The 27,420-nt window shown below is 38.1% G+C and overlaps 1 protein-coding gene across 3 annotated transcripts in view; it reads left to right on the top strand.

Moving 5' to 3' along the window:
* The window catches only part of MAP3K15 (mitogen-activated protein kinase kinase kinase 15), an 81,248-nt gene that overhangs the window by 48,588 nt on the left and 5,240 nt on the right, over positions 1-27,420 (top strand). For all 3 annotated transcript variants that reach the window (XM_077781631.2, XM_031503680.3, XM_085559259.1), the window contains 16 exons: positions 364-534; positions 1,388-1,500; positions 2,498-2,657; positions 3,257-3,407; positions 3,817-3,924; positions 5,274-5,323; positions 8,310-8,405; positions 9,840-9,927; positions 13,526-13,659; positions 14,287-14,414; positions 16,127-16,257; positions 16,587-16,692; positions 19,071-19,228; positions 22,352-22,535; positions 24,978-25,155; positions 25,833-26,007. In XM_077781631.2, coding sequence (XP_077637757.1) covers positions 364-534; positions 1,388-1,500; positions 2,498-2,657; positions 3,257-3,407; positions 3,817-3,924; positions 5,274-5,323; positions 8,310-8,405; positions 9,840-9,927; positions 13,526-13,659; positions 14,287-14,414; positions 16,127-16,257; positions 16,587-16,692; positions 19,071-19,228; positions 22,352-22,535; positions 24,978-25,155; positions 25,833-26,007 — 2,131 coding nt within the window. The remainder of the gene's footprint in view (positions 1-363; positions 535-1,387; positions 1,501-2,497; positions 2,658-3,256; positions 3,408-3,816; positions 3,925-5,273; positions 5,324-8,309; positions 8,406-9,839; positions 9,928-13,525; positions 13,660-14,286; positions 14,415-16,126; positions 16,258-16,586; positions 16,693-19,070; positions 19,229-22,351; positions 22,536-24,977; positions 25,156-25,832; positions 26,008-27,420) is intronic.

Here is a 27,420-nt window from a genome sequence, read left to right as displayed (position 1 = left end):
GCCATTTTTGTTAAGTGTTGTCAGGAATGAACACTAAACAGGCACTCTTTTCTCACTGCAGGATGTTCAGAGTGCATTTGTGTACACTGGAAGGAATCAAATTAGATGGCAGATTTTTGTCAAAGAAGAGTTCTGGGTTTACATCAGTTCTTATGTGAGCTACATATAGAGACCAACAATGGGAGGGTGAATTTGGGTTTTATCAGTCAACCAACAATCATGCATCAGTCTAAGTAAAGTCAAGTGTGTGTATAGTAATTATGGATGGATTGTGGGATAGATGAGGAATACTGTTGTTCTCCCATCTTGCAGTTACTGTTTCAGGTCTGAACTCATTTATTCTATTCTCTGTTTTGATTTCAGAAGAAATAATGCAGGTGACAGAGAGAAGGCACTACAAGTTATGCTTCAAGTCTTGCAGACATGTGATCACCCTGCTCCAGACATGTTTTGCTTATGTGGGAGGATCTACAAGGATATGTTTCTTGATTCTGACTGTAAAGATACCAATAGTCGAGATCATTCAATTGAATGGTAACAGGAAAAAAACAACAAAAAAAAATCTGTTTAAAAGCATTTTCAGACGTTTTACTTCTGCATATGAAAAGCAGGGCTGTAATAATTAGATCAGTTGTTCTACTTACCTCAGTTTTTCATGGTCCTGTTTGAATAAGTGGTTTACTGAGCATCAGTTCTTTGTATATGTAGTTCCTTGCTTCTCTTTTTATAAACTCTCCTGGAAATTGAATGATGCACTTTATTGGGAGGGATGTTGACTAACCTCTGTCTTTGTTGAGGAAATATATAATTAATGTATCTTAAGGCCAAAATGAAATACAAGTGAGATCATGGAGTTACATTAGTCCTCTCTGCAAGGATGGTTTCCATGCTGGATCCCCAGAAAATTGAATGATCTACTGTTTGTAAGGAAAAACAGTGATAAAGTGTGTTATAAATTTTCTTAAGACTTTGAGGTATGCATATGCATGCAGGCTCTCACTGGCATACTGTTCATATAGGTGTGCTTGTATAATCATACTTCTGAGTACAATAATTTTAGCAATGTAGGTTTGAGCTGTAATTGTGCAATATTCTCCCCCACCACCTTTTTTCCCCCCCATGCAACATGGATGGGTAGTGGTGAACTTGCAAGCTTCAGGTGGATCTCTTGATGCTGCATCAGCTAGTGGCAAGCATTCAGCCTGTGTCAGCTGTGTCTCAGCTACCTTTAATGAATATGAAGCTTTAAAACAAAGGGTTTGGGGCCATTGGTGCCAACTAGCCATATAATCCTTACAGTAAATCAATAGCTTAAAATACCTACCAAAACTTTGCAATAGTTCAGTTCTTCTAAACAGTGATGTGAGTTCTTGACTCTTCTCTGCAGGTATCGCAAAGGATTTGAACTCCAGCCAACTCTCTATTCTGGAATTAACCTTGCAGTTTTGCTGCTTGTTGCAGGACAACAGTTTGAAAGCTCAATGGAACTGAGAAAAATAGGTAAATAGCCACACACAGTGCCATAGACAAGTTTTCTGCCTCTCTCCCTGTGAAGAAAACAAAATACTTATAGTAATGGGTTGCATAGACAGAAAGGTGGCTCAGGCTTTTTTGTGTCCTGGATAGGAGTCTAAAGCACAGGGCTCTCAAAGGCACATTTTCCTTCTGTCTGCCTTGGAGCAGCTTTCTGGTAACATGGCCCATCTAAAGTGTCCCAGAGACTGGAGAACAACAAAGGACCAACTTCAGCACTATCTGTAAACTGTCTTTACTGCACCACAGAGATTCTCATTGCAGAGCCAATAGGGCACAAAAACACCAATAGACAGTGTGGCCCAGTTCTCCTCAGGCATGCCAGGAAAGGGTTTCTGTTGTCACTGAATTGAGAAATGCACAAGAAGTATTGCCTGGAAAAATCTACCAGGAGAGTTAGTTGTTTAGAGTCAGTCACATCTTCCATGCATGTGCTAACTAAAACACAGCACTTAACATTTACAAAGAAATCCCATAAGAGAAACAGATATGCAGTTCTTCCTAGGAAGATGATAGTTGAACATTATATTTGGAATCTGGTCTTGTCTGAAATGCATATTTTAGCCTTAAATGTTAAGAATGCATAGGTGGCTTTAAATCATTCCTCTGACCCTCCTCTGGGGTGGACTTTTGTGAACCCCTAGCCATGTATCTCTTGCAGATAATGTAGATGAGGACAATGATTTGTGCATCTTACACTGAGAATCAGGAGGCAGATGGCCCAGACAGGAAGTAAAAGAGGTTTTTCAGCCCTGTTGTAGGAGTTCTGTACTGGAGGTATGATTTGCAGATCCTGCCTCTGTATTGTGCAATGTTGTTTTCTGGGGAAAACTTACTCCTCTTTATTTTCATCAATAATGCCTAATCAAGTCTTAAATTAGTATTTTACTGATCAACTTACCAGTAAAAAACACAAAATAGTGTTTTACTGATAGAAAATTGGTTTCCAATTGAAATTTTACAGGTGTACGGTTAAACAGCCTATTGGGAAGAAAAGGAAGCCTAGAAAAAATGAACAATTACTGGGATGTGGGACAGTTCTTCAGTGTCAGCATGCTGGCAAATGATGTTGGTAAAGCAGTACAAGCAGCAGAGAAGCTTTTTAAGCTGAAACCTCCAGTGTGGTATGTGGTAGAAGGCTGTTGCTCAAGTACTAAACTATGAGGAAATACATTAATTTAAAAAATATTGCAGTCACTTGGATAACTTAACTGAATTTTTCTATCTTAGATTGTTTGCAACTCTGACTTTATGCTCTGCTCTTTTATTATGAGAAGGAAGGGGGAAGGTGAGAAATTAAGTTATCCAACATTGTCAGGTTATGTCCCATTGAAGCACGTATTTTTAAGAAAGAATTTGGATATTAGTAATGACTCCTCATGAAGCAGTTGTGAAAAATTGTGAAACCATTTTTTTCAGACTTAAGCTAGCTGCTGCTTCCCTCCACCATCTTCTAGTTCATCATATCCTGTCTAATCCACATGTAACTACTCGTGCAGCTATACCCGTTTGCAAAAGCTATTGTTTATGAACATCCATGTGAGCTTATAACTCAAGGCTTTGTCTAAACTTGCTATTCTTTCCAGAAATTTGTAAAAATCAACACTACCATTGTGGTAGCTTTTAAAACACATTTCATTTTGGATGTCTAAATCAGTTAAGTGGTTTTAGAATCTGGTAGAATTTTTTCTCTCTGTTAATTCACTAATTCAATACATTCTAGGTACTTGAAATCATTAGTTCAGAATCTGATGTTAATTCAGCGTTTCAAGAAACTCACCATAGAACATTCTCCTAAACAAGAAAGATTGACTTTCTGGCTAGATATAATTTTTGAGGCAACGAAAGAAACAACTAATGGACTGAGATTTCCAGTAAGATGTTATGTCCAAACAAGTTTTGCATGTTTTGTGTTTCTGGATAGGATATTACAATAATTGAAAGACTCTAAACATAATACTTGAAAACTTAAATGCTTGTTGTTCACTGCATGAACCAAACTCCTGTACTCTCTTAATATTTATGCTAGAAAAAAAATTAACCCACCACCCAAAAAGCATTCTAAGAAATATTTATAAGTCTCCTGTAACAAATAGTGATAATGCTATTCTGTTGTTCATAAAAACACAAACTTTTCCTGCCTTGCCTTGCCCTCCTGTCTCCCTTGAAAATTTTTTAGGCCTTACTTCAAAATTACCTTTGTCTATATCTGAGCATCTGCAGATACTGTAGTGTATTAGTTACTGGTTTATTATATTAAGGAAAAATGCTCTCTGTCTTCAGGTTTTGGTGATAGAACCAACTAAAGTCTACCAGCCTGCCTATGTTTCAATCAACAGTGAAGCAGATGAGAGCTCTCTCTCTTTGTGGCATGTCTCTCCCCCTGAAATGGTAAAACCATTGTGTTGAATGGCATGATTCAGTGTGTTAAATGTACTGATTCATTGTACATAAAATAATTTTTTACATGTAGATTTTGGAGTACTTTGCAATAATTTTAAATTTGCTACATTTCTGTGAAGCCCAAGCCTCAGTATCTCTTTTGTGCAGATACAAAAGTTGACATTTTATAGAGCAAGTAAAAAGAGTGACTATGATTAGAAAACAAGTGGTTCTGATGTCATTCAGATTTAACTTATCTTGACCATGTCTCTTAGAAGTGCATGGGTTATTTGGTCTGCTCATAATATTCCTCATTAAAATTCTGTCATTTTAGGTAAGATGTAGGTCAAAGATTAAAAGTAAAGATAAAGCCCAGAATTGTGTTCAATGGTTTAGGCATTTTCAACTTTTACAACTGTAATATTTGAAACTAGAAAAAATGGCAGCCTGTGACAAGTGTCAAGAAATACAATATTTGGTGTCCTGGATTATTGGATAAGGCACAGGGGATTAAGAAAGGTGTAGGCACAGTTATAGACAGTGTCAGCTCTTAAAAATGAAAAATAATTTCAGTTTCACATTGAAAGACTTGAAATCTGCAATGTATTTTGCCACACTTTCTCAGTATAAGAGCAACATAGATGGAGAATAGACAAATAGACAAAAGCATAGAGAGACAAAGTGTGGAAAAGAAGCATGTTGGAGCAGGACAAGACCACATAATTACCTGGATCTGTGAACAGTTTTTCCAGTACATTTTTCTACTTCATTGTTTCAGGTAAATCTACCTGACACAACTTTGCTTTATGGAACAAATTTTTGGTGCATATCTGACATTGCTAAAAAAGATCCAGTTCATAGCTATAATTAGATTTATGGAGGGCTGCAGTCCTAGACACAGATTGTCCTTCCTGTGTTTTGCCTCCAGTGTGTTCCCTGGGCCAAAGCTGTTGGCTGAAAACCCCTTAGGGAGATGGGTGAATTTGCCTTTCCCTTTGAGCCTAGATAAGAGCAGGGCATAGACTGCTCCATGTTTAATGGGAAATGTAGATGTATTGCATCAAAACATAATGTTTGGTAAATTGTGCTGCACAGCTTATTCTTCACGTTGAATTTACATGAGGAAATGTGGCTTTGGCTTCCACCCTGTGCCATTTATATGCATTTTTTCTTCAAGTCAGTAAAATAGCAATATATGTGTAAGTTCTTTATCCATGTATTAATCTTATTTCAAAATATGGGTGGGGAAGAGAGACACATGTTGGAAAACCTTTCTTTTGCTTACCATGCTGCGACTTTGTTTTCAATATTACGTCAAGGTTAGACTGTGGTTGATTTTATCCCTTTGTTCTTTACAGAAACAGATTCATGAATGGAATTTTACGGCTTCTTCCATTAGGGGAATAAGGTTGGTATGTCAGTAAACAGTTCAGTGTCTTTTTGTGTGTGTTTTATATTTCCCTCAAGTGCAAAATCTGGATTCTACCTTAAATCTGTCTTTCAATGGCCTGTTATAAAAGGTTGTTTTGTCCAACCTGCCTTGAAATGTCACAGAAGAGTTTGCCTTTCCATGCATGGGCATAGCTGTACATTTCTCATAGGAGCACCCAGATCTGAGAGGACCATTGGGTGTCTGTATTCTCTGGTAGACTTCTTTGCTTTCCATTATGTAACTGAGTTTCGTAAATTTTTCTAAATGTTTCACTGAAGGTATTGCCACCTCTGCATCTAAAAACATGGAGGGCAGAAGGAAAGAAGAGCCCTTAGTGCTTCTTGCTTCCTTCCATAAGTGAAAGAAGACTTTGTTTTCCTTTAAGTAAAGGAAACCATAATATCTGCTTTCTGTTTTGAATTCAGAAATGCTTCTGATATGGCTTTATTTAAATATCTGCTAGCTAAAATTTGACTTATTAGAAAACTAATAAATGAGGCATAAGTGTAGTTTTTGCTAAGGACAGAAAATAATTTTTAAGCTGGAAGTAGACTACTAGTGTAGTTTCTCAAAGAATAAACTTTAAATAGTTAAGACAGTTCCATTTTGTGATGCTTAGATCAATGAAAACACTAGTTACAAGTATTGGGTCAAAATATTAGTACCAAAAAATATCAGAATATTATAGAAAAAACAGGATTGTTCTGAGAACTGAATGGATAGAAAATATTCATATTTGGTGTTAATAATTTGAAAAATGCATGACTACATTTAGAAGGTAGATTTTGTATGTTAAGCTGGGCTGCTTTGCTGCCAGAAGAGTGAGAGAAAAACACCAAGAGAGGAAAAAGAAAGTAAACCTATCTCTTCTCTGAATTATGCAGGCTGCAGCTAAGAACCAGAGGAACTGTAAGTACAGGGAGCACCAGTTGGGCTTTTGCCTTCTCTCTGAGCTCCTGAGTCTCCACACTTGTGGATCTGGCGCTTCTAGGGACATAAGTTACTGTTGTCTGGGGCCACTTGTGTAACTGCATAAGCTTAAGTGCCTGAAAAACTTTCTGATTCAAACACAAGGAGAAATTCAGATACTTAATGGGTTCTGTAGTTCTGAAAGGAGAAGGCTTCTAGGCTTTGGTCTTGACTTGATATGTGAGTGCCTAAAATTTTAGGTCCCAGGTTTGCCTTCCCTGAATTTGTATAGTTTGCCTAAGTAAGTAAGCTGAGCAAAGAAGTATTTCTATGACTAATGAGTGGTGCTTGAAAACCTAAAACTGTGGATTTTGACATAGATTCTATCATAACTTCAGTCTTTTCTTCTAAAAAAAAAAAAGCTTTGGTTTAAATGAATTTTACATGGTATTTTATTCTATTACTCCAATGCAATGTGAATTACTGAAGTCTGTGGAACTGATTGAGAATAATTCAGCACAAAGTTTTTATACCACATTAATTACCTTCAGTCAACACAATGCACAGAAATTAATCTTCGAGAAAGATAACTTTAATCAAGAGGAAGCAAGCAATTAATTTCATTTTCTTTGATTTTTAATCACTGCTGAGTGATTAAAAATTCACTGTATTACAAAGCTCAGAGAGGCCATCTTTTTTAAATTTACTGGAGTTAGATGTTTGCTTTGTATGTGACAACTTTAAATTACTATACTTTTGAAATTGCATTCCTTTGAAAAAAAAATGTGGTCTCGGTTAAAATACACTCTGTCAAAACACTTAAACTGCATTTATACAAACCAGTTCATCTTATATACCCCATACATGACAATGTTTATAATGTAGTATTGTTACTTGGATACTGTCTTGTCTGTCCTGTATTTGCCCCTGGAAGAATCACCTTGCTTTGTTTCTTAGTTCTCAAGTCAGATATGTGCTTCTCTGATTTGTTAGACTGTAAATTGCTATACTAAATGAAAATAAATAATGGTATAGTTATTATTTTCACATGTTTCTAGAAAAGTCTTCAGGCAAAATTTGGATTTCTAACATTTTCCATGTAGCCCTTAGTGGTGCTTCAACAGGCAACATCAATTGGTCATGTAACCTGTGGCAACTTTTCTAAAGTGTACTGTCATGTATTTTAAGTAACTGGCTCAGCAGAAGATAAGCAAAATAGAAGAGTTTGACTGAGCAGATCAGGCAAAAATCTAAGAAATTTCATTAACTTCAGGCACAAAAATACCTTAAGAAGCCTAACAACTTGGGATTATGTAGCAAAATACTTCAGTGCAAGTGGTTGGCATAAGAGGCTAATTCTTATATTTATTTTCATATTGATACTGTGTTTTATGGCATTTGACTTTTTGCTTCAGAGCATTTATATGAGATTTCTATGGCAAGACACAATATGCAATAAATAATCCCTTTTTTCCGCATTATTGCTGTGATTTGGAGTAAATATTGGTCAGCCCAAAACCTGTTTATCAGTTTTAAGGCCATAAAAAGTATAGACTGAGAAGGATCTGTTACACTGTTGGTATTTCCCAGTTCAGTTTTTTTTGTAGGAGCAATGGAATTATAAAACCCTGAAGTACTTTTCAATCTTTAAGGAAAGGTTTTCTGGAACACTAAATTAGTGACAGAGCAATTAATTTTCCATTGAGGTGCCATCAAGTACCAAGGAGTCTGATGCACTTGTGTAAAAGCAGAAGAGGAGGTGAACAATAAACCAACCTCAATACACCTCAGTATTTTACCAAAGTAAGCAGCAGCTTATTTATCACAATGGAGATAGGATTATAAATATTTAAATAAGCTGTAAACTCCTAGTTGTAAGGAATATATATATAATTGCATACTGCTTCTCTGAGGTATTTAGCTGTGAAAAATCTATTTCTTAAGTGTTCATAATTTTAAAAAATTTCCTCATTGCCTTCTTACAATACAATTGCCTTCTTACAATTACAATAGTCATATCCAAAATAACATTCTCCTAATGTGAATTTTACAGCATTTCCAAGTTTGATGAACGATGTTGTTTTCTTTATGTCCATGATAACTATGATGACTTTCAAATCTACTTTTCTACAGAAAACCAATGTAGTAGGTGAGTTCAGTTTCTGTGAGTGTTGCATGCTTCATCTATATCCTAAATTAAATTGATTTCATGAAGATTGAAAACCAATATTTTTGCTTGAGAAGCAGATTATTTATTTTTTCACTTATTTTTTCTTGATGAAGAAGCAATGTAAACTCAGTGATACTTAAGGTGATTAGAGCACCCATTATACTTCCTATGTGATTCTGATTAGTTTATTTACAAATCATTATGTCCGAAAAAGGCTTAACCAGTTTAATCAAAATTACAGCTGTTATTTTTCTTTATCTTGGCCATGTCATGTAAGGTGCTACATTGTTTCAGGTTACCTTATGTGTCTGTTCAGTTTGATTTAAATAAGAGTATCTAAGTGTAACAAGAAATTGTAACTTACATTGTGTCAGAGATCTGTGTTACAGATTGTACCTGTAGTTAAATGTTTGCTGGTGATCTGTGGTCTCTAAAAAGTAAGCAGGCTGACTGAATTGTAGGCCTAAATCTTTAAATCTTTATAGGCCAAGTTCTGCATTATGACTGGTAGCTGCAAATACACCTTCTGAATGATGCAGGAGAGAGTTGTTAATGCACTTATGTTTTGGAGCGTAATGGTATTCTCACTATTTCTTGCAATAATTACTACTTATCTATTACATTGAATAAACTCAGGTTAAAGAAAATTACTAGCTTTGCAGAGTGCATTGCATAAAAGGTAGGAAACACTAAAATTAATGTTACCTCTTTAGCCTTAATTTGGCAGTGCAATTTGTGTGTCATGAAACATGGCCACATTTTTCATGCCGTATTCAGTGTGCTACAGGAGTCAGCTCAAGAGATGTCTCTTATTATGTAATGAAAGAGATGTATAAAATTAAATTAATAATATTTAAAATAATTTTAAGTAATTGTTAACAATTTCTTATAGAATTTGGGAAAAAAAATGAGAGGCTCAGGCAGGGAACTACAGGAAAAAATGTTCTTATACTTAAGTATCTCCACCCCACAGAACTAGAAATTAGTTAAAATTCTGTTCTTGTAGCTACATTACTACTTTTATAGTTTTGGCTTTCTGAATGCCTGACAAAAAGCTACAGCATCTGATTTTCTGAAATACTGATTAATCACACTTGCAGCCAAACATCTACTGGAAGAGTATTTGAGTTAAATCTACCAAGATTTTACTATGCAATTGCAATAACAATTACCTATAAGGTTCTGATACAGAAAACATAATAATTTTATAAATACTGAAGCTTTGCATTGTGTGGTTGATGTTCTTCATCATTTAAAATGGGATAAATATGGAGAAAGTCAGTAATGAAAGAAAGCTGTGAACATGCTCGTCAATTTATTAGCTTAAAAGCAATGCCCAGCTTGCAAGGATCTCTTTAGTCTACTTCCAAAAGGTTATTCTTCTTTGATCTTGTGCTATGTATTTCTTTTTAGATTCTGTGGTTTGGTGAAAGAAATTTTGTCTGATGCAGTTGGCAGTACTTTGGAACTAGAAGGAGAAGTAGATGGAGACACATTAGAGGTATGTCAAGGATAAAAGATCTGAGAACTCTGAAATTTGTTCTCAGTCTTCCCTGCACTTTCATATCAGTATAGTAAAAACATAAACAGCATTTAAACTCCTTAATTGTATATGAAATTTAAATTCTTTCACAATTATTTGTACATGAGATTTACATTCATTTGAAAAAACACATTTTTTATGAAGTGGGCCCGTTACTACTGTAAACTGCATAAATCCTTAATGAAATGTGTTACTGTGTTTGTATTCTCTTGCAAACAATGTATAGATAAGAATGAACACTTATCAGCTGGCTCAAGCGGATAAAAAAGATAAAATATTAAATAAATGCTACTAAAAAGTCATTACAAAGGTACTTTAGTTTTTCTACCTGATACCATTACTTCCTCCTGGTAATTTCATTTGACAGGCTTCTGTCCCAGAGATATTTTAGGTATTTAGGATCAGGTTACTACACTCTGCTTTTTTCTTATCACTGTAACATCCATGTTAGGAATCCAGTAGCTGTAAGCTTTCTTTATAACTAGTACAGAAAGGAAAAAAGGAAAAGCAACCAACTTGGGAAAGGTTTTTCACATTTCATGTGGCCTCTGATTGGGATATGTGAATCCATGTCTTCATAAGAAAAAGTGGCTCATAGCAGGTGTCCACATTTGTAGGATTCAATACATACACTGAATAATTTATTATTCTTCTTTTTATTTGTTTTGAAATCTGAAAAGCTACCATAGAAGGTAGGGTGTAAGTTTTATTTGTGGACAAGCAAATTTAATCAATTAGTTAATGAGCATGAAAACCTTCCTGTGGCTTGTTTGCAGTGGGCATCTTTGTGATTGTGTCTCATTCCAGCAATTCTCTTTGGCTGACCATTCAGAGCAGCTGTTTGTGGTAGTGAGCTTTTTTAGGACTTGAGGCTTCAGGGGAGGAAAAAGAAAATCTATAACTCTCTGCTGTACTACTAAATGTAGTTCCATATAGTGGGAAAAATGAGTTTTTGCACTGGAGTTTGTTTGGCCACAGAATTTTTTCCTCAAGCAGAAAGGACAAATACACACATCTGTTAAGCTCAGTTTAATACATCCATCTGTGGTCTTGACACAGCTTCAGGGCTCTGCCTTGGTACACACAGGATATTAACTATAGCTGCAGATCTTTATATTACATAATTATGTACTCAGCTAATAGCAGGGCTATCTCCACACCACACAGTCTGTTCAGCTGTGTAACAGTCTCTCAGAGGATGTGAGCTCATCATGGCTTGAGCCTTTTAAAAACTGAAATGAAAAAAATCACTTGACAATGCATAGCAGGACGCAATCCTGCATGAATGAGTGACACATGGAGATGTGACTACAGAAATTAATTTTAAATCTTTGAGCTATATCATTCTATCTTGAAGTTTTCACAGTTGTCACCTTGTACTTATTGTCTTAGGTCAGGACAATGAAACAGAAATCAGGACTTCTGAATGGGAGAAATAATTAATTTAGTATATAAATGAAGAAAGACACTTAATGCCTTCCTGCAGCTTGAGATCTTATATTTAAGAAGTGACAATGAGGAAAGTGCAGCTTTATGTGGTCTTGATGGGCTCCACTAATACAGAGAAAACAGTTCTTACTGTTAATAAAACGGAGGAACTTGTTTATATTGTGGAAGAGGAAGAAATAACCTCCTCCAAAGTCTGGGGCAAGAAAATCTGATTTCAGTCAGAATCCTTATGAGCATGTTGTTGCCAGGGATTGTATGTTTTATGTAAAAACTGCAGTCTAATTTTACAGCTAGGAAGTATTTTGAAGGAGTGTGAAGTTTGCAGTTCGTTCAGCCTTGGAGTATTCACTTCCATATATTGATATGAAGTTCCTGTTACTTTAGGAATACCTGCTGTACCCCAATTGGATAATCTAGAGAAGAGATTCTGCCTTATATTCTGCCTTGTTTACTTGTACCTACTGGCTGGATTTCACAGCCAGTGGATCACTTATTCAGATTTTTGGCAACCAACAGTGGCTTATTCAATATTTGTAGCCATTGGGACAAGAAGAGGCAAATGTAAAGTATATACTTATACAAGTATATACAAGTCTATTAAACTGTCTACTAACTAGCACCGAACGCTAAATACCAACAATTTTCATGTATCATGGGACCCAGACTGGAGAACATAGGTTTCTCCACGATAATTAAAGGGTTGCCTTAGGACCAGTGTTGCAGATGGGGTTACTGTCAATCCTAAATTCTGCAATGTGACTGCTGTCTTTTTTCTGCACAGTTTTCTGTCATATGATAGCTGTGAAAGCTGGATGTGCTACCAGAGAACCTGGCAAGTTTTGCATATGGCGTTTTGGGTCAGTTATGCCTATCGTGTAACGAGATTATGTTGTGAGCCGTGAAGTGCTGAAATGTGGTAAATGGAGCTGTGCTAAAGCTGTGCCTGCTCCAATTTAGCTCCACTGAGCAGAATATGCTGTTAGGAGAAGTGACAGACGGGTTTCCTTTAGCACATTCCATACAGCAGCATGAAGCTTGCCATCTTTGCCGAGGTGAAGAGGGGGAGTGTCAGTGACACATGGACACTGCAATGTGAAATGGGAAGGCACATCAAAGAAATTCTCCAAGGCTGCATTCTGTGTCAGAGAGTTAGATTAGACAACGCAGAAAAAGTAGTCATTGACAGAGAAGTCAGTAGTTATGGCCATTGTAAAAAGTTTTGTTGTTTGTTTTTTTCAATAGGAAAATCGCATGAGGCCACAGAGAATACCCTGCAGTTTTCCCATACGGAACATCCTCTTGGATGTGGAAGATACTAGGGGAGATCTGTGTACTCCTGACAATATCCAAGACTATGAAATTGTCTAGTTCCTTTCACCCTGATTTGAGTCACAATGTGTTCAACCCAACTTCCATAAGAAATTTGGTTTTATATAGTGTCTGGGGTATGCTTTCATTAAGCATGATTCACTCCTTTAGAGCAGGAGAGTTCTATCTCAAGGTCACTATTTGAGGTGGTGTAAATTAGTGTAACTTCACTGAAGTCAGTGAACCAGCATTGAGTTATTCAGCTGGAAATATGACCCAGCACGTTTCAGCAGCAGTGGAAACCACCGTTATATTTAATAATTTGTTGACAAGCTTAACATCTTTTTCTGCCCTTTGGAAAAATCCCATAGTGAGAGGGGATGTCCCGGGGTGACTATATGGTCTGGTTACTTTTTTCTATTCATTTAAACCACTGGTTTCAAAATTTTAGGTTTTGTTCCGTATATTTACATGTTCTGAAGGCTCTGTCAGCATTCTTAGATACAATACATTAATGAGTTCTTTAGGCAGCAGTGTTTCATTGAATTTGGTTTATAGGTATGTTCCCTGTTTTAATGAATGCATCTTTCTCAAAGCTGGTTAAGGAAGATTGTATTACAAAGCAAGTAAGATTGAAATGTTACAAGTTGTATAAAGTACGAGGCTGGTGGGTAGCCTGCTGTCCTACAGCTGCACTGCTGCAACAGTGCTGTGCTAAATTGGCATTAAGGCTCTCTGTAATGTCAAATGTTAGTGATAACATATTCTGTGCTGCTTTGTTTGTCTTTTCTGCTTGCAGTATGAATATGATTATGATGAGAATGGTGAAAGGGTCATTCTAGGGAAAGGTACTTATGGAATAGTTTATGCTGGAAGAGACCTTAGCAACCAGGTCCGAATAGCCATCAAAGAAATACCTGAGAGAGATAGCAGGTAAGACCTAGTTCATTGTTATATACACACTGGGAACAAAATGCAGTTGTTTTTTTAAAATTTGGCTCTTCTTAGCATGTGTTTCTGTGTGGTTAGTTTATAAAATGCCAATATACTGAAATTCAATTACTATTTCCTCCTACTATCCAAAAGTATATTTTTGAGATTAAAGACTTTGTATTTTGGGGGAAAATACATATTATATATCAAAAATACGACAGTTTAATAATCTGTATGTATATCTTACATTCCAGGAGACATTGGTTTTAGGTTGCAATTGTATCTCATTTGTATTCTTTTTGTGGAGGGTGAAAAGCAGGAAAGGAGCTCTGGAGTCAAAGACAGTGCTATGTATTGATACAGAAGACACACATATAAATTCTTGGAGGGCATGTTTCTCCACCAGAGTTCCTCTAAGACCTGTCTCTTTACTTTTTTGGAGTAGGGAGTAAATGACATTGCATTTTAAGGTAATGGATAAGATGTTTGCTGAGAATTTGAGTGGTATCCCTAAAATCCATTCTCTTGTCAAACTAGCATTTAAGCAAAGCCTAGAATAAAATAATGAAATAATCCTTGGTTTTTTTGTTTGGTTTTTTTTTTTTTTTTTTTTTTTTTTTTTGATAGGTATTCTCAACCTCTTCATGAAGAGATAGCACTGCACAAATATTTAAAGCATCGGAACATTGTCCAGTATCTTGGATCTGTTTCAGAAAATGGATACATTAAGATTTTTATGGAGCAGGTGCCAGGAGGTTTGTATCATGCTGAGTTTGGTCTGCCAAAGGAAAAGCATTTGGGACTTGAAACTGACTGAAAGGCAGTAGATAAGCACTTAATGTGTTTGTGCTCTCTGTATGGCATTTCTGTTGGGACATTAACTGTATAAGTCTTTTTCTCATAGAAGGAGTAAATTTGAAGAGTATAGGTCCTCGTACCATCTCCCCTTTCTATAATAATTCTAAACCTAGAGAGAAGTCATTAAAAGTATTTGATTTCAAGTACTCTTGTGTTAAAAAATAGTGGAGTTAGAGCTGTATAGTCCATTGAGCTCAAGTGTCTGAATGATGGCTGGAGCTTTCAGTGTAAATTTCTCTTTGAGCAGTAACACTGATAGAACAATTAAGTACTGTTATTAACTGCTATGTACAAAGGACTGCTATTCCCTAGGTAGATGAGAGATTAAAGTGAGATATGTTCCTTGCTCATAATTTCCAGTTTCACTCCTCCAGCCGTCTCTCCTGCAGGAAGAGGATGTGAAATCACTTTGTAACCTCTCTACCTTGTTTCCATCTTCATTTTGCTATTTACTCTTCAGTGTCAAGGATGTGTCAGAATGAGTTTTAGATTTTGCATTAATTTATTTGCAAAGTAAAAGCAGAAATAAGAAAAACTGGGGGAACAGTTCAGATTTTCTAAGAAATGTCCAGACAAACATTCAAAGTGTTATTAAATGCATCCAGGGCATTTAGGGATGTAGGGAAATTATTTTGCTTTTGAATCCTTGTGATCTTCTCACCTGACAGCTGAGACACTTTGACCTGCATGACACATGCAGATGTGATGGAATTATGCCAACACTTCCACTTGTTTTCCCACACTTGTCCACAGTGTCAGCTGGTGTTGTTTCCTGTTCATATATGCACAGTAAAGAGTGCTGTAATTAGTTGCTAATGGCAAGATATTACTGAACCAATTTAGATATTTTAAACTCTGTCAGTCTTAAAAGGGAACCAGCTGTTCAGATTATACAAGATTCATTGAAGAAACTTTACTTTAGAAAGCTGCCGGTTCCTTTAGCTGAATTTTTTTGTCCTTAAGTAGACCTACTGTACTTAGTTTATTTTGTGCTGAATAAGCAAAACTGTTCTTTATTTTGCCTCATGATTTAAATATTTGTGTTATTTAAAGATTTGTTTTATTAGAATTGGGAATGTGTAGATGGCCCATCTCCTACTCTGAATATCCATTCAGGGTTTTATTTCAGAAGCTTTCTTTCCTGTCTCTGAATATTGCCATATTTGTAAAGAGAAGGCTCTTCTGATTTAGATTCTACCCTGCTTGTCTCAAGAAAATCAGCTTGTATTTGCCCATATCTGTGGTTCATGAAATACAATGTACAACATGGTAGACTGTTACCTTTAGTCCTTGTTTCATTATGGAGTACTTGGCTGCTAATTGCAGTCTCAGCAGTTGTTACAGTGAAGTGAGGGGGATGGATGCAGCTCTGTCAGAACATTTATTCTTCTTGTGGGAGTAGAACCTGACCTGGCAAATAAGAAATAACCAGTCCAGACCAACAGGAAATTTTTTGCTATGAGTGATCTAGCAAGGATTTGGCTTAATCATAGGTACTGCTTTTTTTTTATATAAGGATGCTGAGCAAAGGCTCCATCCAGACTTACCTGTTTCATGATAGTTTGGGAAATTCGCTACCTTGATACACTTTCTTCTTAAACTCCTGTAGGCAGCCTCTCAGCTCTCTTAAGATCTAAGTGGGGCCCAATGAAAGAACCTACAATTAAATTTTACACCAAGCAGATTCTGGAAGGCCTCAAGTATCTCCATGAGAACCAGATTGTACACAGAGATATAAAGGTAACTTTTCCTTTTGTGTGTCTTGTTTGATTTGCTTTTTATCTTTAGTTGTTAGTTTTGCTTTAATCTGAAGTAGAATTTTTAATAAGATTTCATGGAAGCTGAAAGCAAAAGGAAAGCATAAGCCAACTCCTTCTCTTGGTGCTCCTGGAATACTGCTTTGTAGAAAGGTGTATTACAAAGATAAGTGCAAGCTTGAAGTAGTATTGAGATTGAGAATCTGTATTTTTCTGTCTCCCCTCTCCCTGTTCGCTGCCTTCTCTCTCCTTCTCTCTCTCCTCCTCCACCCTCACCCCCTCCCCTCTGTCTCTCTCCTGTCCAAACCACAGGGGGACAATGTTCTGGTGAACACCTACAGTGGCGTGGTTAAGATATCAGATTTTGGTACTTCCAAACGGCTGGCAGGAATCAATCCATGCACTGAAACATTTACAGGTAAGATTAATCTAGCAAAGTGTGTAAGGGTTTTCATGACAGGTTTAGCATTGGAGGCAAGAGGCTCTTTGGCTTAGTGATGAAAACACTATTGGGTCTCTGTTTGCAGGGCAGAGTAAATGGGAGTGTGATCACCATAACCATAGGCTTGATAGCATTCTTGACTTTTTTTTTTAAATTTAACTGTCTTCCTTTTACTTTACGAGGGTAAAAGTTTTTCTTTAGAGTGTTCCTTAAGTAGCAATTGGTTTGCAATTACACCTGGAAACAGTTGAATTTAGCAACTTTTTAATTTAACAATCTTGGTATTAGTAACATGCACGCTTTTTAGATATATGTTTAAAAGTGCAGAAAAACAAACTCAAGCTTAGGACACTTTCAGATTAAACATGTTAATTACAAACCCAGCCAACTGGCTAACAACAGTAAAAAGAACATTTTACAGGAACATTTTAGGCTGATGCGTTACAGAACTGCTTTCAATACAACACGGTTTTAAAGACTTGTAATATTCAGGGAAAATAGAAATTGCTGAGCAAAAGGGGATACTCCACATTAAAAAACGAATATGTGAACACATAATTTCTGTGATCAGTGGATGTGGGTAACATGGTATTTTTGCTTGTTATATGGCTTTATGCAAAGGCTGATATCACAAGCCTCTTTCTTGCCTGCAGTTTAAGTAAATGGTACACAGATCCATTAGTCATGGATGGCTTCAGAGTGGAAGATAAAAGATAACAAACTTCACTTAAGTGAAAATCAGAACTTCCCTTTACTTCTCTTGTGGTGTGTCTGCAGCTCCTCCAGCTTTCTTACAAGGAAGCCATGAAAATAAAATTAAGGTTCTGAAGTAACTTACCTTTCTCAGTTATTTTTACTCATTATCTCATTATTACTCATTATCATTCTCTTTGCCTGTATTTTGCATGCTCCTGAGTGACTTTTTTAGCAACTGGTTGTCAGTATAGATGATATATAGAGAAATTATATCTTAAGAAAAGTCTCCATACCATAATAAAAGGAAGTAACTCTTTCCTTGTGCCTTTGTTCTTTCTTCTCTTGCAAATTTTCAGCCCAGTTTGTGCCTTTGAGATGTAATTTGCCATGTGACTAAATACTTAAGTTATCATTTTGGATTTAAATCAGTAAGCAGGTAGCTGTACCCCAGAGGACCTTAGAAGGTCCTTATCCTTAGCAATTTGGGTTTTGTTCTTGACACAGTACATAAACCATAGCTTTTAGGCATTATGTAATAAAATCACGTGGTTTGAAGAACAAGACTTCTGATGGTTTAAACATTCAGACACAGCCTGAGGGCAGCGCTGTGGCTTGAACTTTCATTCTGCAGCAGTCACATTCAATGAACATATGATACCCTTGTATCTTCATCATATGTTCATTACTTGATAGTTCACAGCTCTATGGAAGTGTACTTTTATTGCATTCCTAAGAAGAAAAATAATTTAATTTAAAGATGTCATAACAGAGCTGATAGAAATTCAGGTGGAGAAAGAACTGTAGTGTTCAAAACACACTGAGCATAGAAAGGTTTTGGCTGGTGGTGGTGTGCACTCTTCCTGTAAAGACCTCATTACCTGTGTTAGTGAATGGTTCAATAACAGTGATACCAAATTGACCATCTTGCATTTAATTATTTACTGTGCTGTTCTTTATCAGTATTATTACTAGTATTACACTCAAGTTGTCTACAGGCAGGATCTTATTTTGTCAATCTTTTTTTTTTTTGTCAATAACTTTAGAAATTCTAACCGGTTGGTTTGTTGGGTGGGTTTTTTGTTTGGTTCGTTTTTTGGTGTGGTTTTTAGTTTTTTTGGTTTTTTTTGCTAACCTTGGATGTCAGAAATCCCAAGCACATCCAAGGCATCCTGGAATTCTAGACAAACTGTGACGAGTTGTCTTAGTTATTGCCCTGTATTTGCAAAACTAGATTTTCAAAGTAACTGTTTGAAATTCCTTATCACTCATGTTCTCATTATTGGGGTAAAATATGAAAAATTATTCTCATTAAGACTATCTGTCATTTCTCAGATTTTGCCATCTCTTACATGCATAATCTTTAAAAGTTGGTGTCTGCAAATATTGGATGTAACTTTATTTTCTGGGGAAGCTATTGGATTATGTGGTATATAAACTTTCAGCATTTGAAACCTGGTGTTAGAAAAGAGGGGCAAAAAGATAGTTTATAAAAAAGATGCTATAACAAGTTTTTGTCTAGTTTTCAGTGCTGATGTGGGAGATAAGGTATTTGGCTATATAGATTGCATTTCACAATTTTTGGCTTGCTGAGTGTTGTGTTAATTCTCCTTAATAAGAATTAAGAATATACACTTGACTTCTCTTTTTGTCCTGACCAGGGACCTTGCAGTACATGGCTCCAGAAATCATCGATAAAGGACCACGAGGATATGGTGCTCCTGCTGACATCTGGTCCCTGGGCTGTACCATTATTGAGATGGCAACAGGCAAACCTCCTTTTCATGAACTAGGGGAGCCTCAAGCTGCAATGTTTAAAGTAAATACAGCTTTTTTGCTTTAGAATTGATGAATTGTCAATTATAGCCTCATTTCATAATATTAATTGGTAATAACATTGTCTTACATGGGTTGTTTTGCACAAAGCCATAGTCTGACCTGTGTTTTTAAGTCTTGCTGAAAGATCCTCCCCTTCTCTAAGCTGTATTGCTCTAGGGGGTGATCAGTTATTTTTGTGCTGGAAATAGGTCATGACTCAGAGCAGCAATCTGAAAAATGAGTGAAGGCTTATGAAAACTAATATCCCCTGTGCTACTTTTTTCATCTTCTGTTCTTGGTTTATGATTTCCTTCTTGTAACCAGTCTCCCCAATAATGACAAGCAAGTTATTTCTGCTCCTTTAAGTAATTTTTGTAAGCTTCCTTCCCATAGGAAAATATTTTAAAGGCCCAATCTCTGCAACAGGGATGCAGGAAGATGTGGTGGAAAAGGGCAGGGGAATAGCTCTCCAGGATTCCCAGTATGTATTAAAGGAGTAAAATACTCTGTATTTTGTATTCCAAGTCCTTCAGGTCATAGCCACCTCCTCAGTAAGCTGTTGTCTCTATTGCATTGTTTCGCTTAGTGCATCTATTTTCCAATGCAAAAATTAACACTTGGATAATAAATGTTTTTTAAAAGTTACTTTTTCTAGCTTTGTAACTAACAGAAGTGTAACAACTATGATGTGTCAAATAAGTAAACTGAAAAATTTTGGTTCTTCTACTGACTTGCAGTAGACCTTTAGGAAAGTACTTAAGTTTTCAGTTATGCTTGAGAATTCTCATTCTTATAGTGGGGAAAATATCCCATCCATAACTCAGCAAACTGCTTTAAATTACAAGTGTTGTAATTTTTTCATGTATCTTGTTGAAAGCCTCTATGTGGGCTTAGTATCATCATTAATGCAACCATGGTGGTAAAATCAAGTCTTTATCAATAGATAGAGAAATCTGGGCTGCAGTTCAGCATGATGTGTAGTGCAATACGTCATACTAGGCCTGTGATTTATCCCATGAACCATGATAAAAGGCAAAAAAGGGATGATTATAGGTTTTGATACACTTATTTCAGTGGTATAATAGGTCACCTTGGTGCCGTCAACTTGTGGCATACCTCAAAAGAAGCTGCCTGGGTGAACATGGTTTGGTTCACTAAAGCTCTCCTGAGGGAGCCATGGAAAGAGACTATTTTCCACATCACTGTAAATGTCAGATACAAGTCTGTTGGCAGATGCCTTTTAACCTTATGTACCTGCATGTAGCTGTGACTGCTCAGTGAGTTACACATCTTATTTTTCAGCACAGTTTATTGAAAGTTTTTAGCATTCTTATTGCAGACTGCATTAATTTACTACAGGCAGGCATTTGGTTTTGTTTCCTCTTTCTTGGCTCTGCTGGGACCTGTTTGGAAATGTGTCTTGCTAGGCACCATAGGTTACAAACCATGTTTTCTTTTTCTGTGTAATGAAAGCAAGCAACCTAGAAGCTGGATTTGAAGCAGAGTGGCTGGGTAAACTTGTAAAAAGAAGTCTGGAAAACTTTGAATATTGAACTTTTGAGGTCCCCACCTCCACACATGAACATTCTGTTGTGCTTAGGGCAGGTGAGGAGAGGGAAGGTTTAAGTCTCCCTGTGAAGTCACTTTAGAAATTGCAAATGACCAAAGAGTTGGACAAAGTAGAGAAAAGGGGCTATAGTAAGCCAAGAACTGGATAGGTCCTGGCTGGGAGTGCATTGCTTGGTATTTATTCTATGAGCAGAGAATGTGTACATCTGTGTCTGTGTGAAAAGAGTGCAAACAAATGGCATTCAGTGGAGACAAAGTACACTTGTGTTGCCATAGAATTTGCAGGTGGTTGTGACGAAATTTACTCCCCTTGAGCAACAGAGATGAAGGTAAGATCAGAGACAATCTTTCAAACTTCCTGGTCCTGGTTTGGAATTTTTCTAGATTTTTGCTTAGTGCATAAGAGTGAAACCTGGCACCAGAGTGCTGCCAGTTTGTGACACTGAGTCTTAAATGTGCTCAGGTCATGGTTTGGAAGGCCTTAAAGCCCTATTAGCATTTTATTACTGTACTATCACTCAAACAGAAGCAGGACAACTCAGCATTTTTTTCTTCAGCTTGCATTGAAGCTGAAGCAGTATTGTGAGCACTTAATAGTGCCACAGTGTGTTAATGCAGCTCTGCAATGAGATTATTTGAAAGCAGATGGCACTTAACTGCTGGGCTGCTGTCTCCCTTGTGGACACTACCTTTGTGCTTGTTCTCCAGGATGTATTTTGTGTAAAGATGCTGAGACTACAAACAATAATCTCTCCAGACATGTGCATACTCATGGTTATACAGCTCTGGCTTCCAAACAGTTCTGCCAGATTGAATTAGAGAATAAGTGGGCAGTGAGGAGCTGGAAAAATCACTGGGAAGCAACCTGTAGAAGCACATTTTTCATTACTTAAAGAGAGAGTCTTAGAAGAGACTCTTTTAAGTAATGACTTAAAATAAGTCATTACTTAAAGAATGGTTTAACAAGGATCTTGTTAAACCTTTGGACATAATGTGATTTTCAATTAAATAACACAAAGACTCAGGAAGACATCTGGCCCAGGAGGGGGGCTGGTGCCGAGGTCTGGCAAGGTCAGTGTGCATATTAGTGCAAAGACATTTGTCAGTGGCAGGAGCAGAAAACAGCCTCAGGCTGTTGGTGCTAGAGGAGGAGATTATTGCTGTTCTTGGGCATGAATGTGCTGGAGGAGTCAGCAGCTCTGAGCAGGGGTGATGGGAAACCTGTGCAATAGCTGGAGGGGTTTGTGGCTGCTCAGAGAAGGAGTATTTGAAGCACTTGGTGTCAATAATGCCCAGATACCAAGATTGCCTGAAAGCAGGTGATTAGATACATTCATACCTTGGCACTTATGTAATATCACATGGATATTTACACCATGTTTGCCAAGAAATTAGCATCAGAACCTTGTTGTAACTTCACTGCTTTATGTGGGACCTGCATAATTTCTTTTCTACAGAAGTAAGGAGAAGTGTGAGCTGTACTGTATTATAAGAGCTTTTGCCCATGGTCTCATGGTCTCCATAAAAATAATTAGTATTTGTGTTTTACTTGCAGGTTGGGATGTTTAAGATTCATCCTGAAATTCCAGAATCAGTGTCTGCTGAAACAAAGGCCTTTATTTTGCTCTGTTTTGAACCTGATCCTAGTAAACGTGTTACAGCATCAGATTTGCTCAGAGACTCTTTCCTGAAGCAAGTGAACAAGGGCAAGAAAAGCAAAATTGCATTCAAGCCTTCAGGTAAGGAATTATCAGCCAAATCCAAGTCAACATCATCATTCAGTGTTACATAAAAATTGGAATCATTAAGCACTTTCTTTTGCAAAGGACATTTCTTGTGCCAGGGAAACAGCAGGAACTCAGCTATTAAAAATGTCTGTGATTTTTGATTATACGTATTTAAATTTAATAATTCCCAGAAAATAAAGTGCATTGCTTATTTTGTATTTTGCTTGCTGAAACCTCCCAAGGTAATTTTTCCTCTCCCCAGAAATAAATGCCTAATTTGTAGTAAATTAAAATTAGAAGAGTGACATTTGACAAGGACTTTCCAAAGCAGTTCTGCATTTTAGATTCACAGTTATATAGACTTCAGAGGTCTGATTTTCATGGAGTAGGTGTTTGACACCTGAAAATGTGGATCTATTAGGTATTTGGGTCAGCATTTTCAAACTTGATACATAACATTGAAATTTGGCACAAAGGTGCTGAAGTAGCTGCCTAGTGTGTTGTTTTGTTTTATCTCCATAGCATGTTTCTTCTTCTCTCCCCCCAAACATATCAGCCACTTGCTCAGTGATAAGATAAGGAACCTTAATATAGACCTCAGATAAATAAATATGCCAAATAAATAATATGAAGGAACTGTCTGTTTCCAAATTGGGAAAGCCATTGGTCTTGCTGCTTCCTCCACCTGTCTGCACACACACACACACACTCCCAATGCAAATTGAAGTTCTTCCTATTTGAGCTTCTCCCCTCTCAACAAGTAACTTTTGTAAGAATGGAATTCTGAAGGGAACAAGTGGCCAGGTTTATACCGTGTAGCTGAATTGGTTTCATCAAGGAAATGGGCATTACCTCTTGTCCTGTGGGGCACTGAGAACTGAACTCCAGTCCCTGCAGTGACACTGGGATAACAGGAGAGCTCCTGCTGCTCAGCCAGGGCAGGAGCTGTTGGCATGCTGTAGCTCTCTGTCCCACAACAATCTTCTCTTGTGGCCTTTCAGCGCTTGAGGATGTCTTCCTGGAAAAATTGCATGATGTTAGAAAGTGCAGAGCTTGCCTTGTTAGCAGCCTCAGGAGCAACAGGCTTTGTCAAATATCAGGGCAGGTGCATCCCTCCTGCCTTCCTCCTTTCTTCTCTTCTCCTGCTGGTGAGGTTGTGGAGCTGGTGCTGGAGGGAGTGAGCTCAGTGCTGGCCATGGACACAAGCAGAGTGGGCAAATGTGAGATCTGTGCATTGGGTGAGGAGAGGGAAAGGCACCTGATGGCAGCTGAGTGTGTGATTCTCCATGCCAGAGCTGGGGAGAGCTGTGCTGGCTGCTGCAGCTGTCCCCAGGGTAAGTTTAGTGGTTCCAGGTAGATTCTGGCCCAGCAGTTAGCACAGTCCCAGCTGCAGCAGTTCACCATCTTTTTCCTCCATTGTTTATCTCACCTCAAATTTCTTCAGATTTGTCCCCATCTTTCCATCTCATCCCTATCTCTTTCTTTCCAGTAATAAAGGTAGCCAGAGAAAATCTCAGCCCTTACTCTTGGGACAGCAGCTCTCAATTTTCTGTCCTACTGAGTTGCCTTGCACCAGGTTTCATGAAGTGACATATATTGCTTTTTCTGAGACTGTTTAACCTCAGCAGTTTGAACATCAGTCATGTGCCATGGAGTGTCAGAGCTTTCTGAACAACTTTCAACTTCTAGCTCTCTTCCTTCCCTCACCTCCAAGAATTTTTAGTGACAAGCATCAAAAACTGTAGTCATTTTTTAGCTCCATGGTTATGTTCACCTTGGGTTGAGAAAACTTTACCTTTCCTGCCACACAGCTGCAAACTGGCAATCAGGATTACAGCAAACTCTCAACATCTGTGTTGGTTTGGTGTTTTGTTTTGTACTGTTTTTAATTTTTTACTACTTTTAAGATGAATTGGAAAGGGACAAGAGATTTCCTTCAGGCCAGTGCTGAGAGGGAGGGTCCTTGCTAAGGGCAGGGGCACATGTGAGTGAGGCAGATGTCAGGCATGGAGAGGGAAATTTGATGCCAATTAAAGGCATTCAAGGTGAGGATGGCACATAGAGTGCTCTCTGTTAGAGAGATGGCTGTGGTGGAGCAGCAGATGAACCTCGTGGTTCCTCAGGCTCTTTAAACTGCTCATATCCATTTGAGCCACTTTGTAGGGCCAGCACCAAGGGGGGATTGTGTGTATGTGTGAGAGAGGGTAACAAAATGGCATTTCCTGTGAGTATCTTTGCTGTCTTTGGGTTTCACAGTTAACTTGTTAAAACCTTTTATTGCTTATTCATGCAATGATTTTAAATTGTGTTACCGCTTTTTATCAACAAGGTTACTTCTCCCTCAGCCATTTTGCAAAATGAGGTCTTGATATCAGTGAATATGATCACAGCTGTTTAAAGCATGTTGCCCTTTTTGGCCTAGCTCTGTCACACATTTTACCATGTCTGTCCTAGATTATAATAGGAACACATCCCTCCCACTGCCAATCCATGGGGAACAGGCTGGCAGTAGCAGCAGCGAGCACGGCTCCGTTTCACCAGACTCTGATGTACAGCATGATGTGTTTTTCGAAAGGCCAAAGAGATCCATTTCAGAGATTCAGACAAAGCATCCCATTTCTCATTTACTAAGGTAAAATATTTGCTTCTCACTTGACACCCTTGAAGGATTCAGTGGATTTAATTCACATTTTATTTTATCTGAGGGCAGTTTTTTCACATAATGGTTAAGTAAGCACATGTGTTAATCAGTAAATTGCATAGACAGATTACCAGTTAATGTAAACATTGTCTATATTTAATAATGAACAATCATTCCTCTCCTTTAGGGTTTCCATGTACTTTTACACTTTCCTTCCTTCAGCGAGTAAATGTCAGTGGTCTTATTGATTGAATGGATATGGATTTAGGAGTTAAGTAAGGATTTGACCCTTTCATATGCTCATGACAAAATGGGAAGCAGAAATACAGTTCTGCTTCTCCCAAAGTACAAAGCAATACCTTCAAATAAGTGTGTTACAGTATGGGTCCAGAAAAAAAAGTGAGTAGTTTCAGCTTTCCTCCCCAAAACTGACATTAATGCCAGCTTCTTAGCAGGGGGAAATCGGAAATCAGCCATGGGGGCTTTGAGTCAGCAGAAGATCTGAGCCATCTTCTGTCTCAAAACCAGCATTTACCAGTCTGATCAATCTGCTGCTCTCATTTGAACTGAGTTTTTTACCCCAGAAGTGTCCTTGCTCCTTTCTGGCAGTCCTGGTTCCTTGCTAATGCTGAGGTCTCTCTTGTGCCTGTGCTGGGTGGCTGCCACAGCGTTCCTGATGAGGGCTCGGCCTCGGAGGACAGGAGCGCCTCGCCATCCGTGGAGGATAAGGATTCCGGGCTGTTCTTGCTGCGCAAGGACAGCGAACGCCGAGCAATCCTGTATAAAATCCTTAAGGAAGAACAGGATAAAGTTGCTTCCAATTTGCAGGAATGTATTGCACAGGTAATTTCACTTCAGCTCACCTTTTCACATGTCAAATTAAAAATTATGAACCAAGTCATATTATTCCTTTTCTGAGAATGAATAAATGAAGATGTTTGGATTGTTCTTTCTGAGTACCCTTGTGGAAAATATCACACTCCAGCATGGTGTGGATGGATGGAGGCAGAGATCTCTGAAGTTTGCTCTTGGGGAAAGAGGTTTATTGGGGGTGCAGGAGGGTCCTGCCTCGTGCTCCCAGGCGCAGCACGTGGCGGCCTGAGAGGGTGGGGGAGGAGAGAGACAAAAGGAGGGTTTGGGAGAGGGGAAGCTCCAAGGGAGGGGATGAGGTTCCAGGAGGGGAGGAAGTTCCAAGAGAGCGTGTGGCCCCTCAAAACCCCCTTATCAGGAGAGCTTCGAGGTGGGTTGGGATGAGGCATATCCAGTGGGGTTACAGACATTTGATGTTTGAAGGGAGGGATAGAGGTGTGGGGTGAGCCATACATCTTTTGGGGGGTGGGATGGAACAGTCCATTTCACCCTAGGACTCATCTAAAGGCAGGGGTGTCATCCGGCTAGCTGGGAGAACTGTTCTCATCCTGGCTGAATTATCTATGAACAATCATATTTATCTATCATCTGCAACATACCCTTAATCTCTCAGACCTGTAACTGTGTGAGCTGTTTGTTGTGTGAATGGTAGCAAACACCACCTTTTGACTGTTCTTGGTTTTATATGAGGGAGAGGTTTGGGCATTTGATGTGGGATTGTGGAGGGCTGAGTTTGGTGAGTTGGATGGTTTTGATATTGTCTTTTCTTTTGGCTTTTAAGGACATGGAGCTAAAACTCAACATAGGAATAGGTATATTCTACTTTAAAGGTAGAGACCTGATTAACAATTTTTAAGAAAACGTTTGTTAACTAGAGGCCAAGACCGCAGGACGTGAATCTTAAGAAACCTAAGGCAGATTTTCTGCAGAGGGGAAGGTTGGGTGGGAAGGTTTAGTTACTGTGAAGAGGAGCAAGAAAAAAAATCATAGAATGGTTAATGCACAGCCAAACATTGCCACACCTGTAACAGCCTTTTCTTCTTAATGTCTGCTTCTGACGAGCCTCTCTCTGGTGAATCTGACTTTTGCTCATACCCTTGTCAGTGATTTTTGGGCAATCTCCAGCATACTTCTCTGTGACACTCTCCCATCATTTGTTCTTACTAAAGCTATGTTTTTTTCACCTGAACTGCACTCCCATAAAGAGGAGTGTGCTGACTCTTGGTGTGGTGTCCCCAGCCAGCTGATGACATCTGTGGCTTGGCTGTCAGACTCTTGGTCTTGGCTGTCTTGCTCCATGGTCAGCTCTGCACAGCCCAGGGTTTTGCTGCTCCCTGTGATCCTTCCCCAGCAAACTGCAGCACAGGGGCTCCTGTAGGGCTCTAC

This window comes from Lonchura striata, chromosome 1, assembly GCF_050655825.1.
Source record: "Lonchura striata isolate lonStrDom1 chromosome 1, ASM5065582v1, whole genome shotgun sequence".
NCBI lineage: Eukaryota > Metazoa > Chordata > Aves > Passeriformes > Estrildidae > Lonchura > Lonchura striata.
The sequence above is the reverse complement of the archived record's forward strand: the minus strand, read 5'-3'. Positions and strand labels throughout refer to the sequence as shown.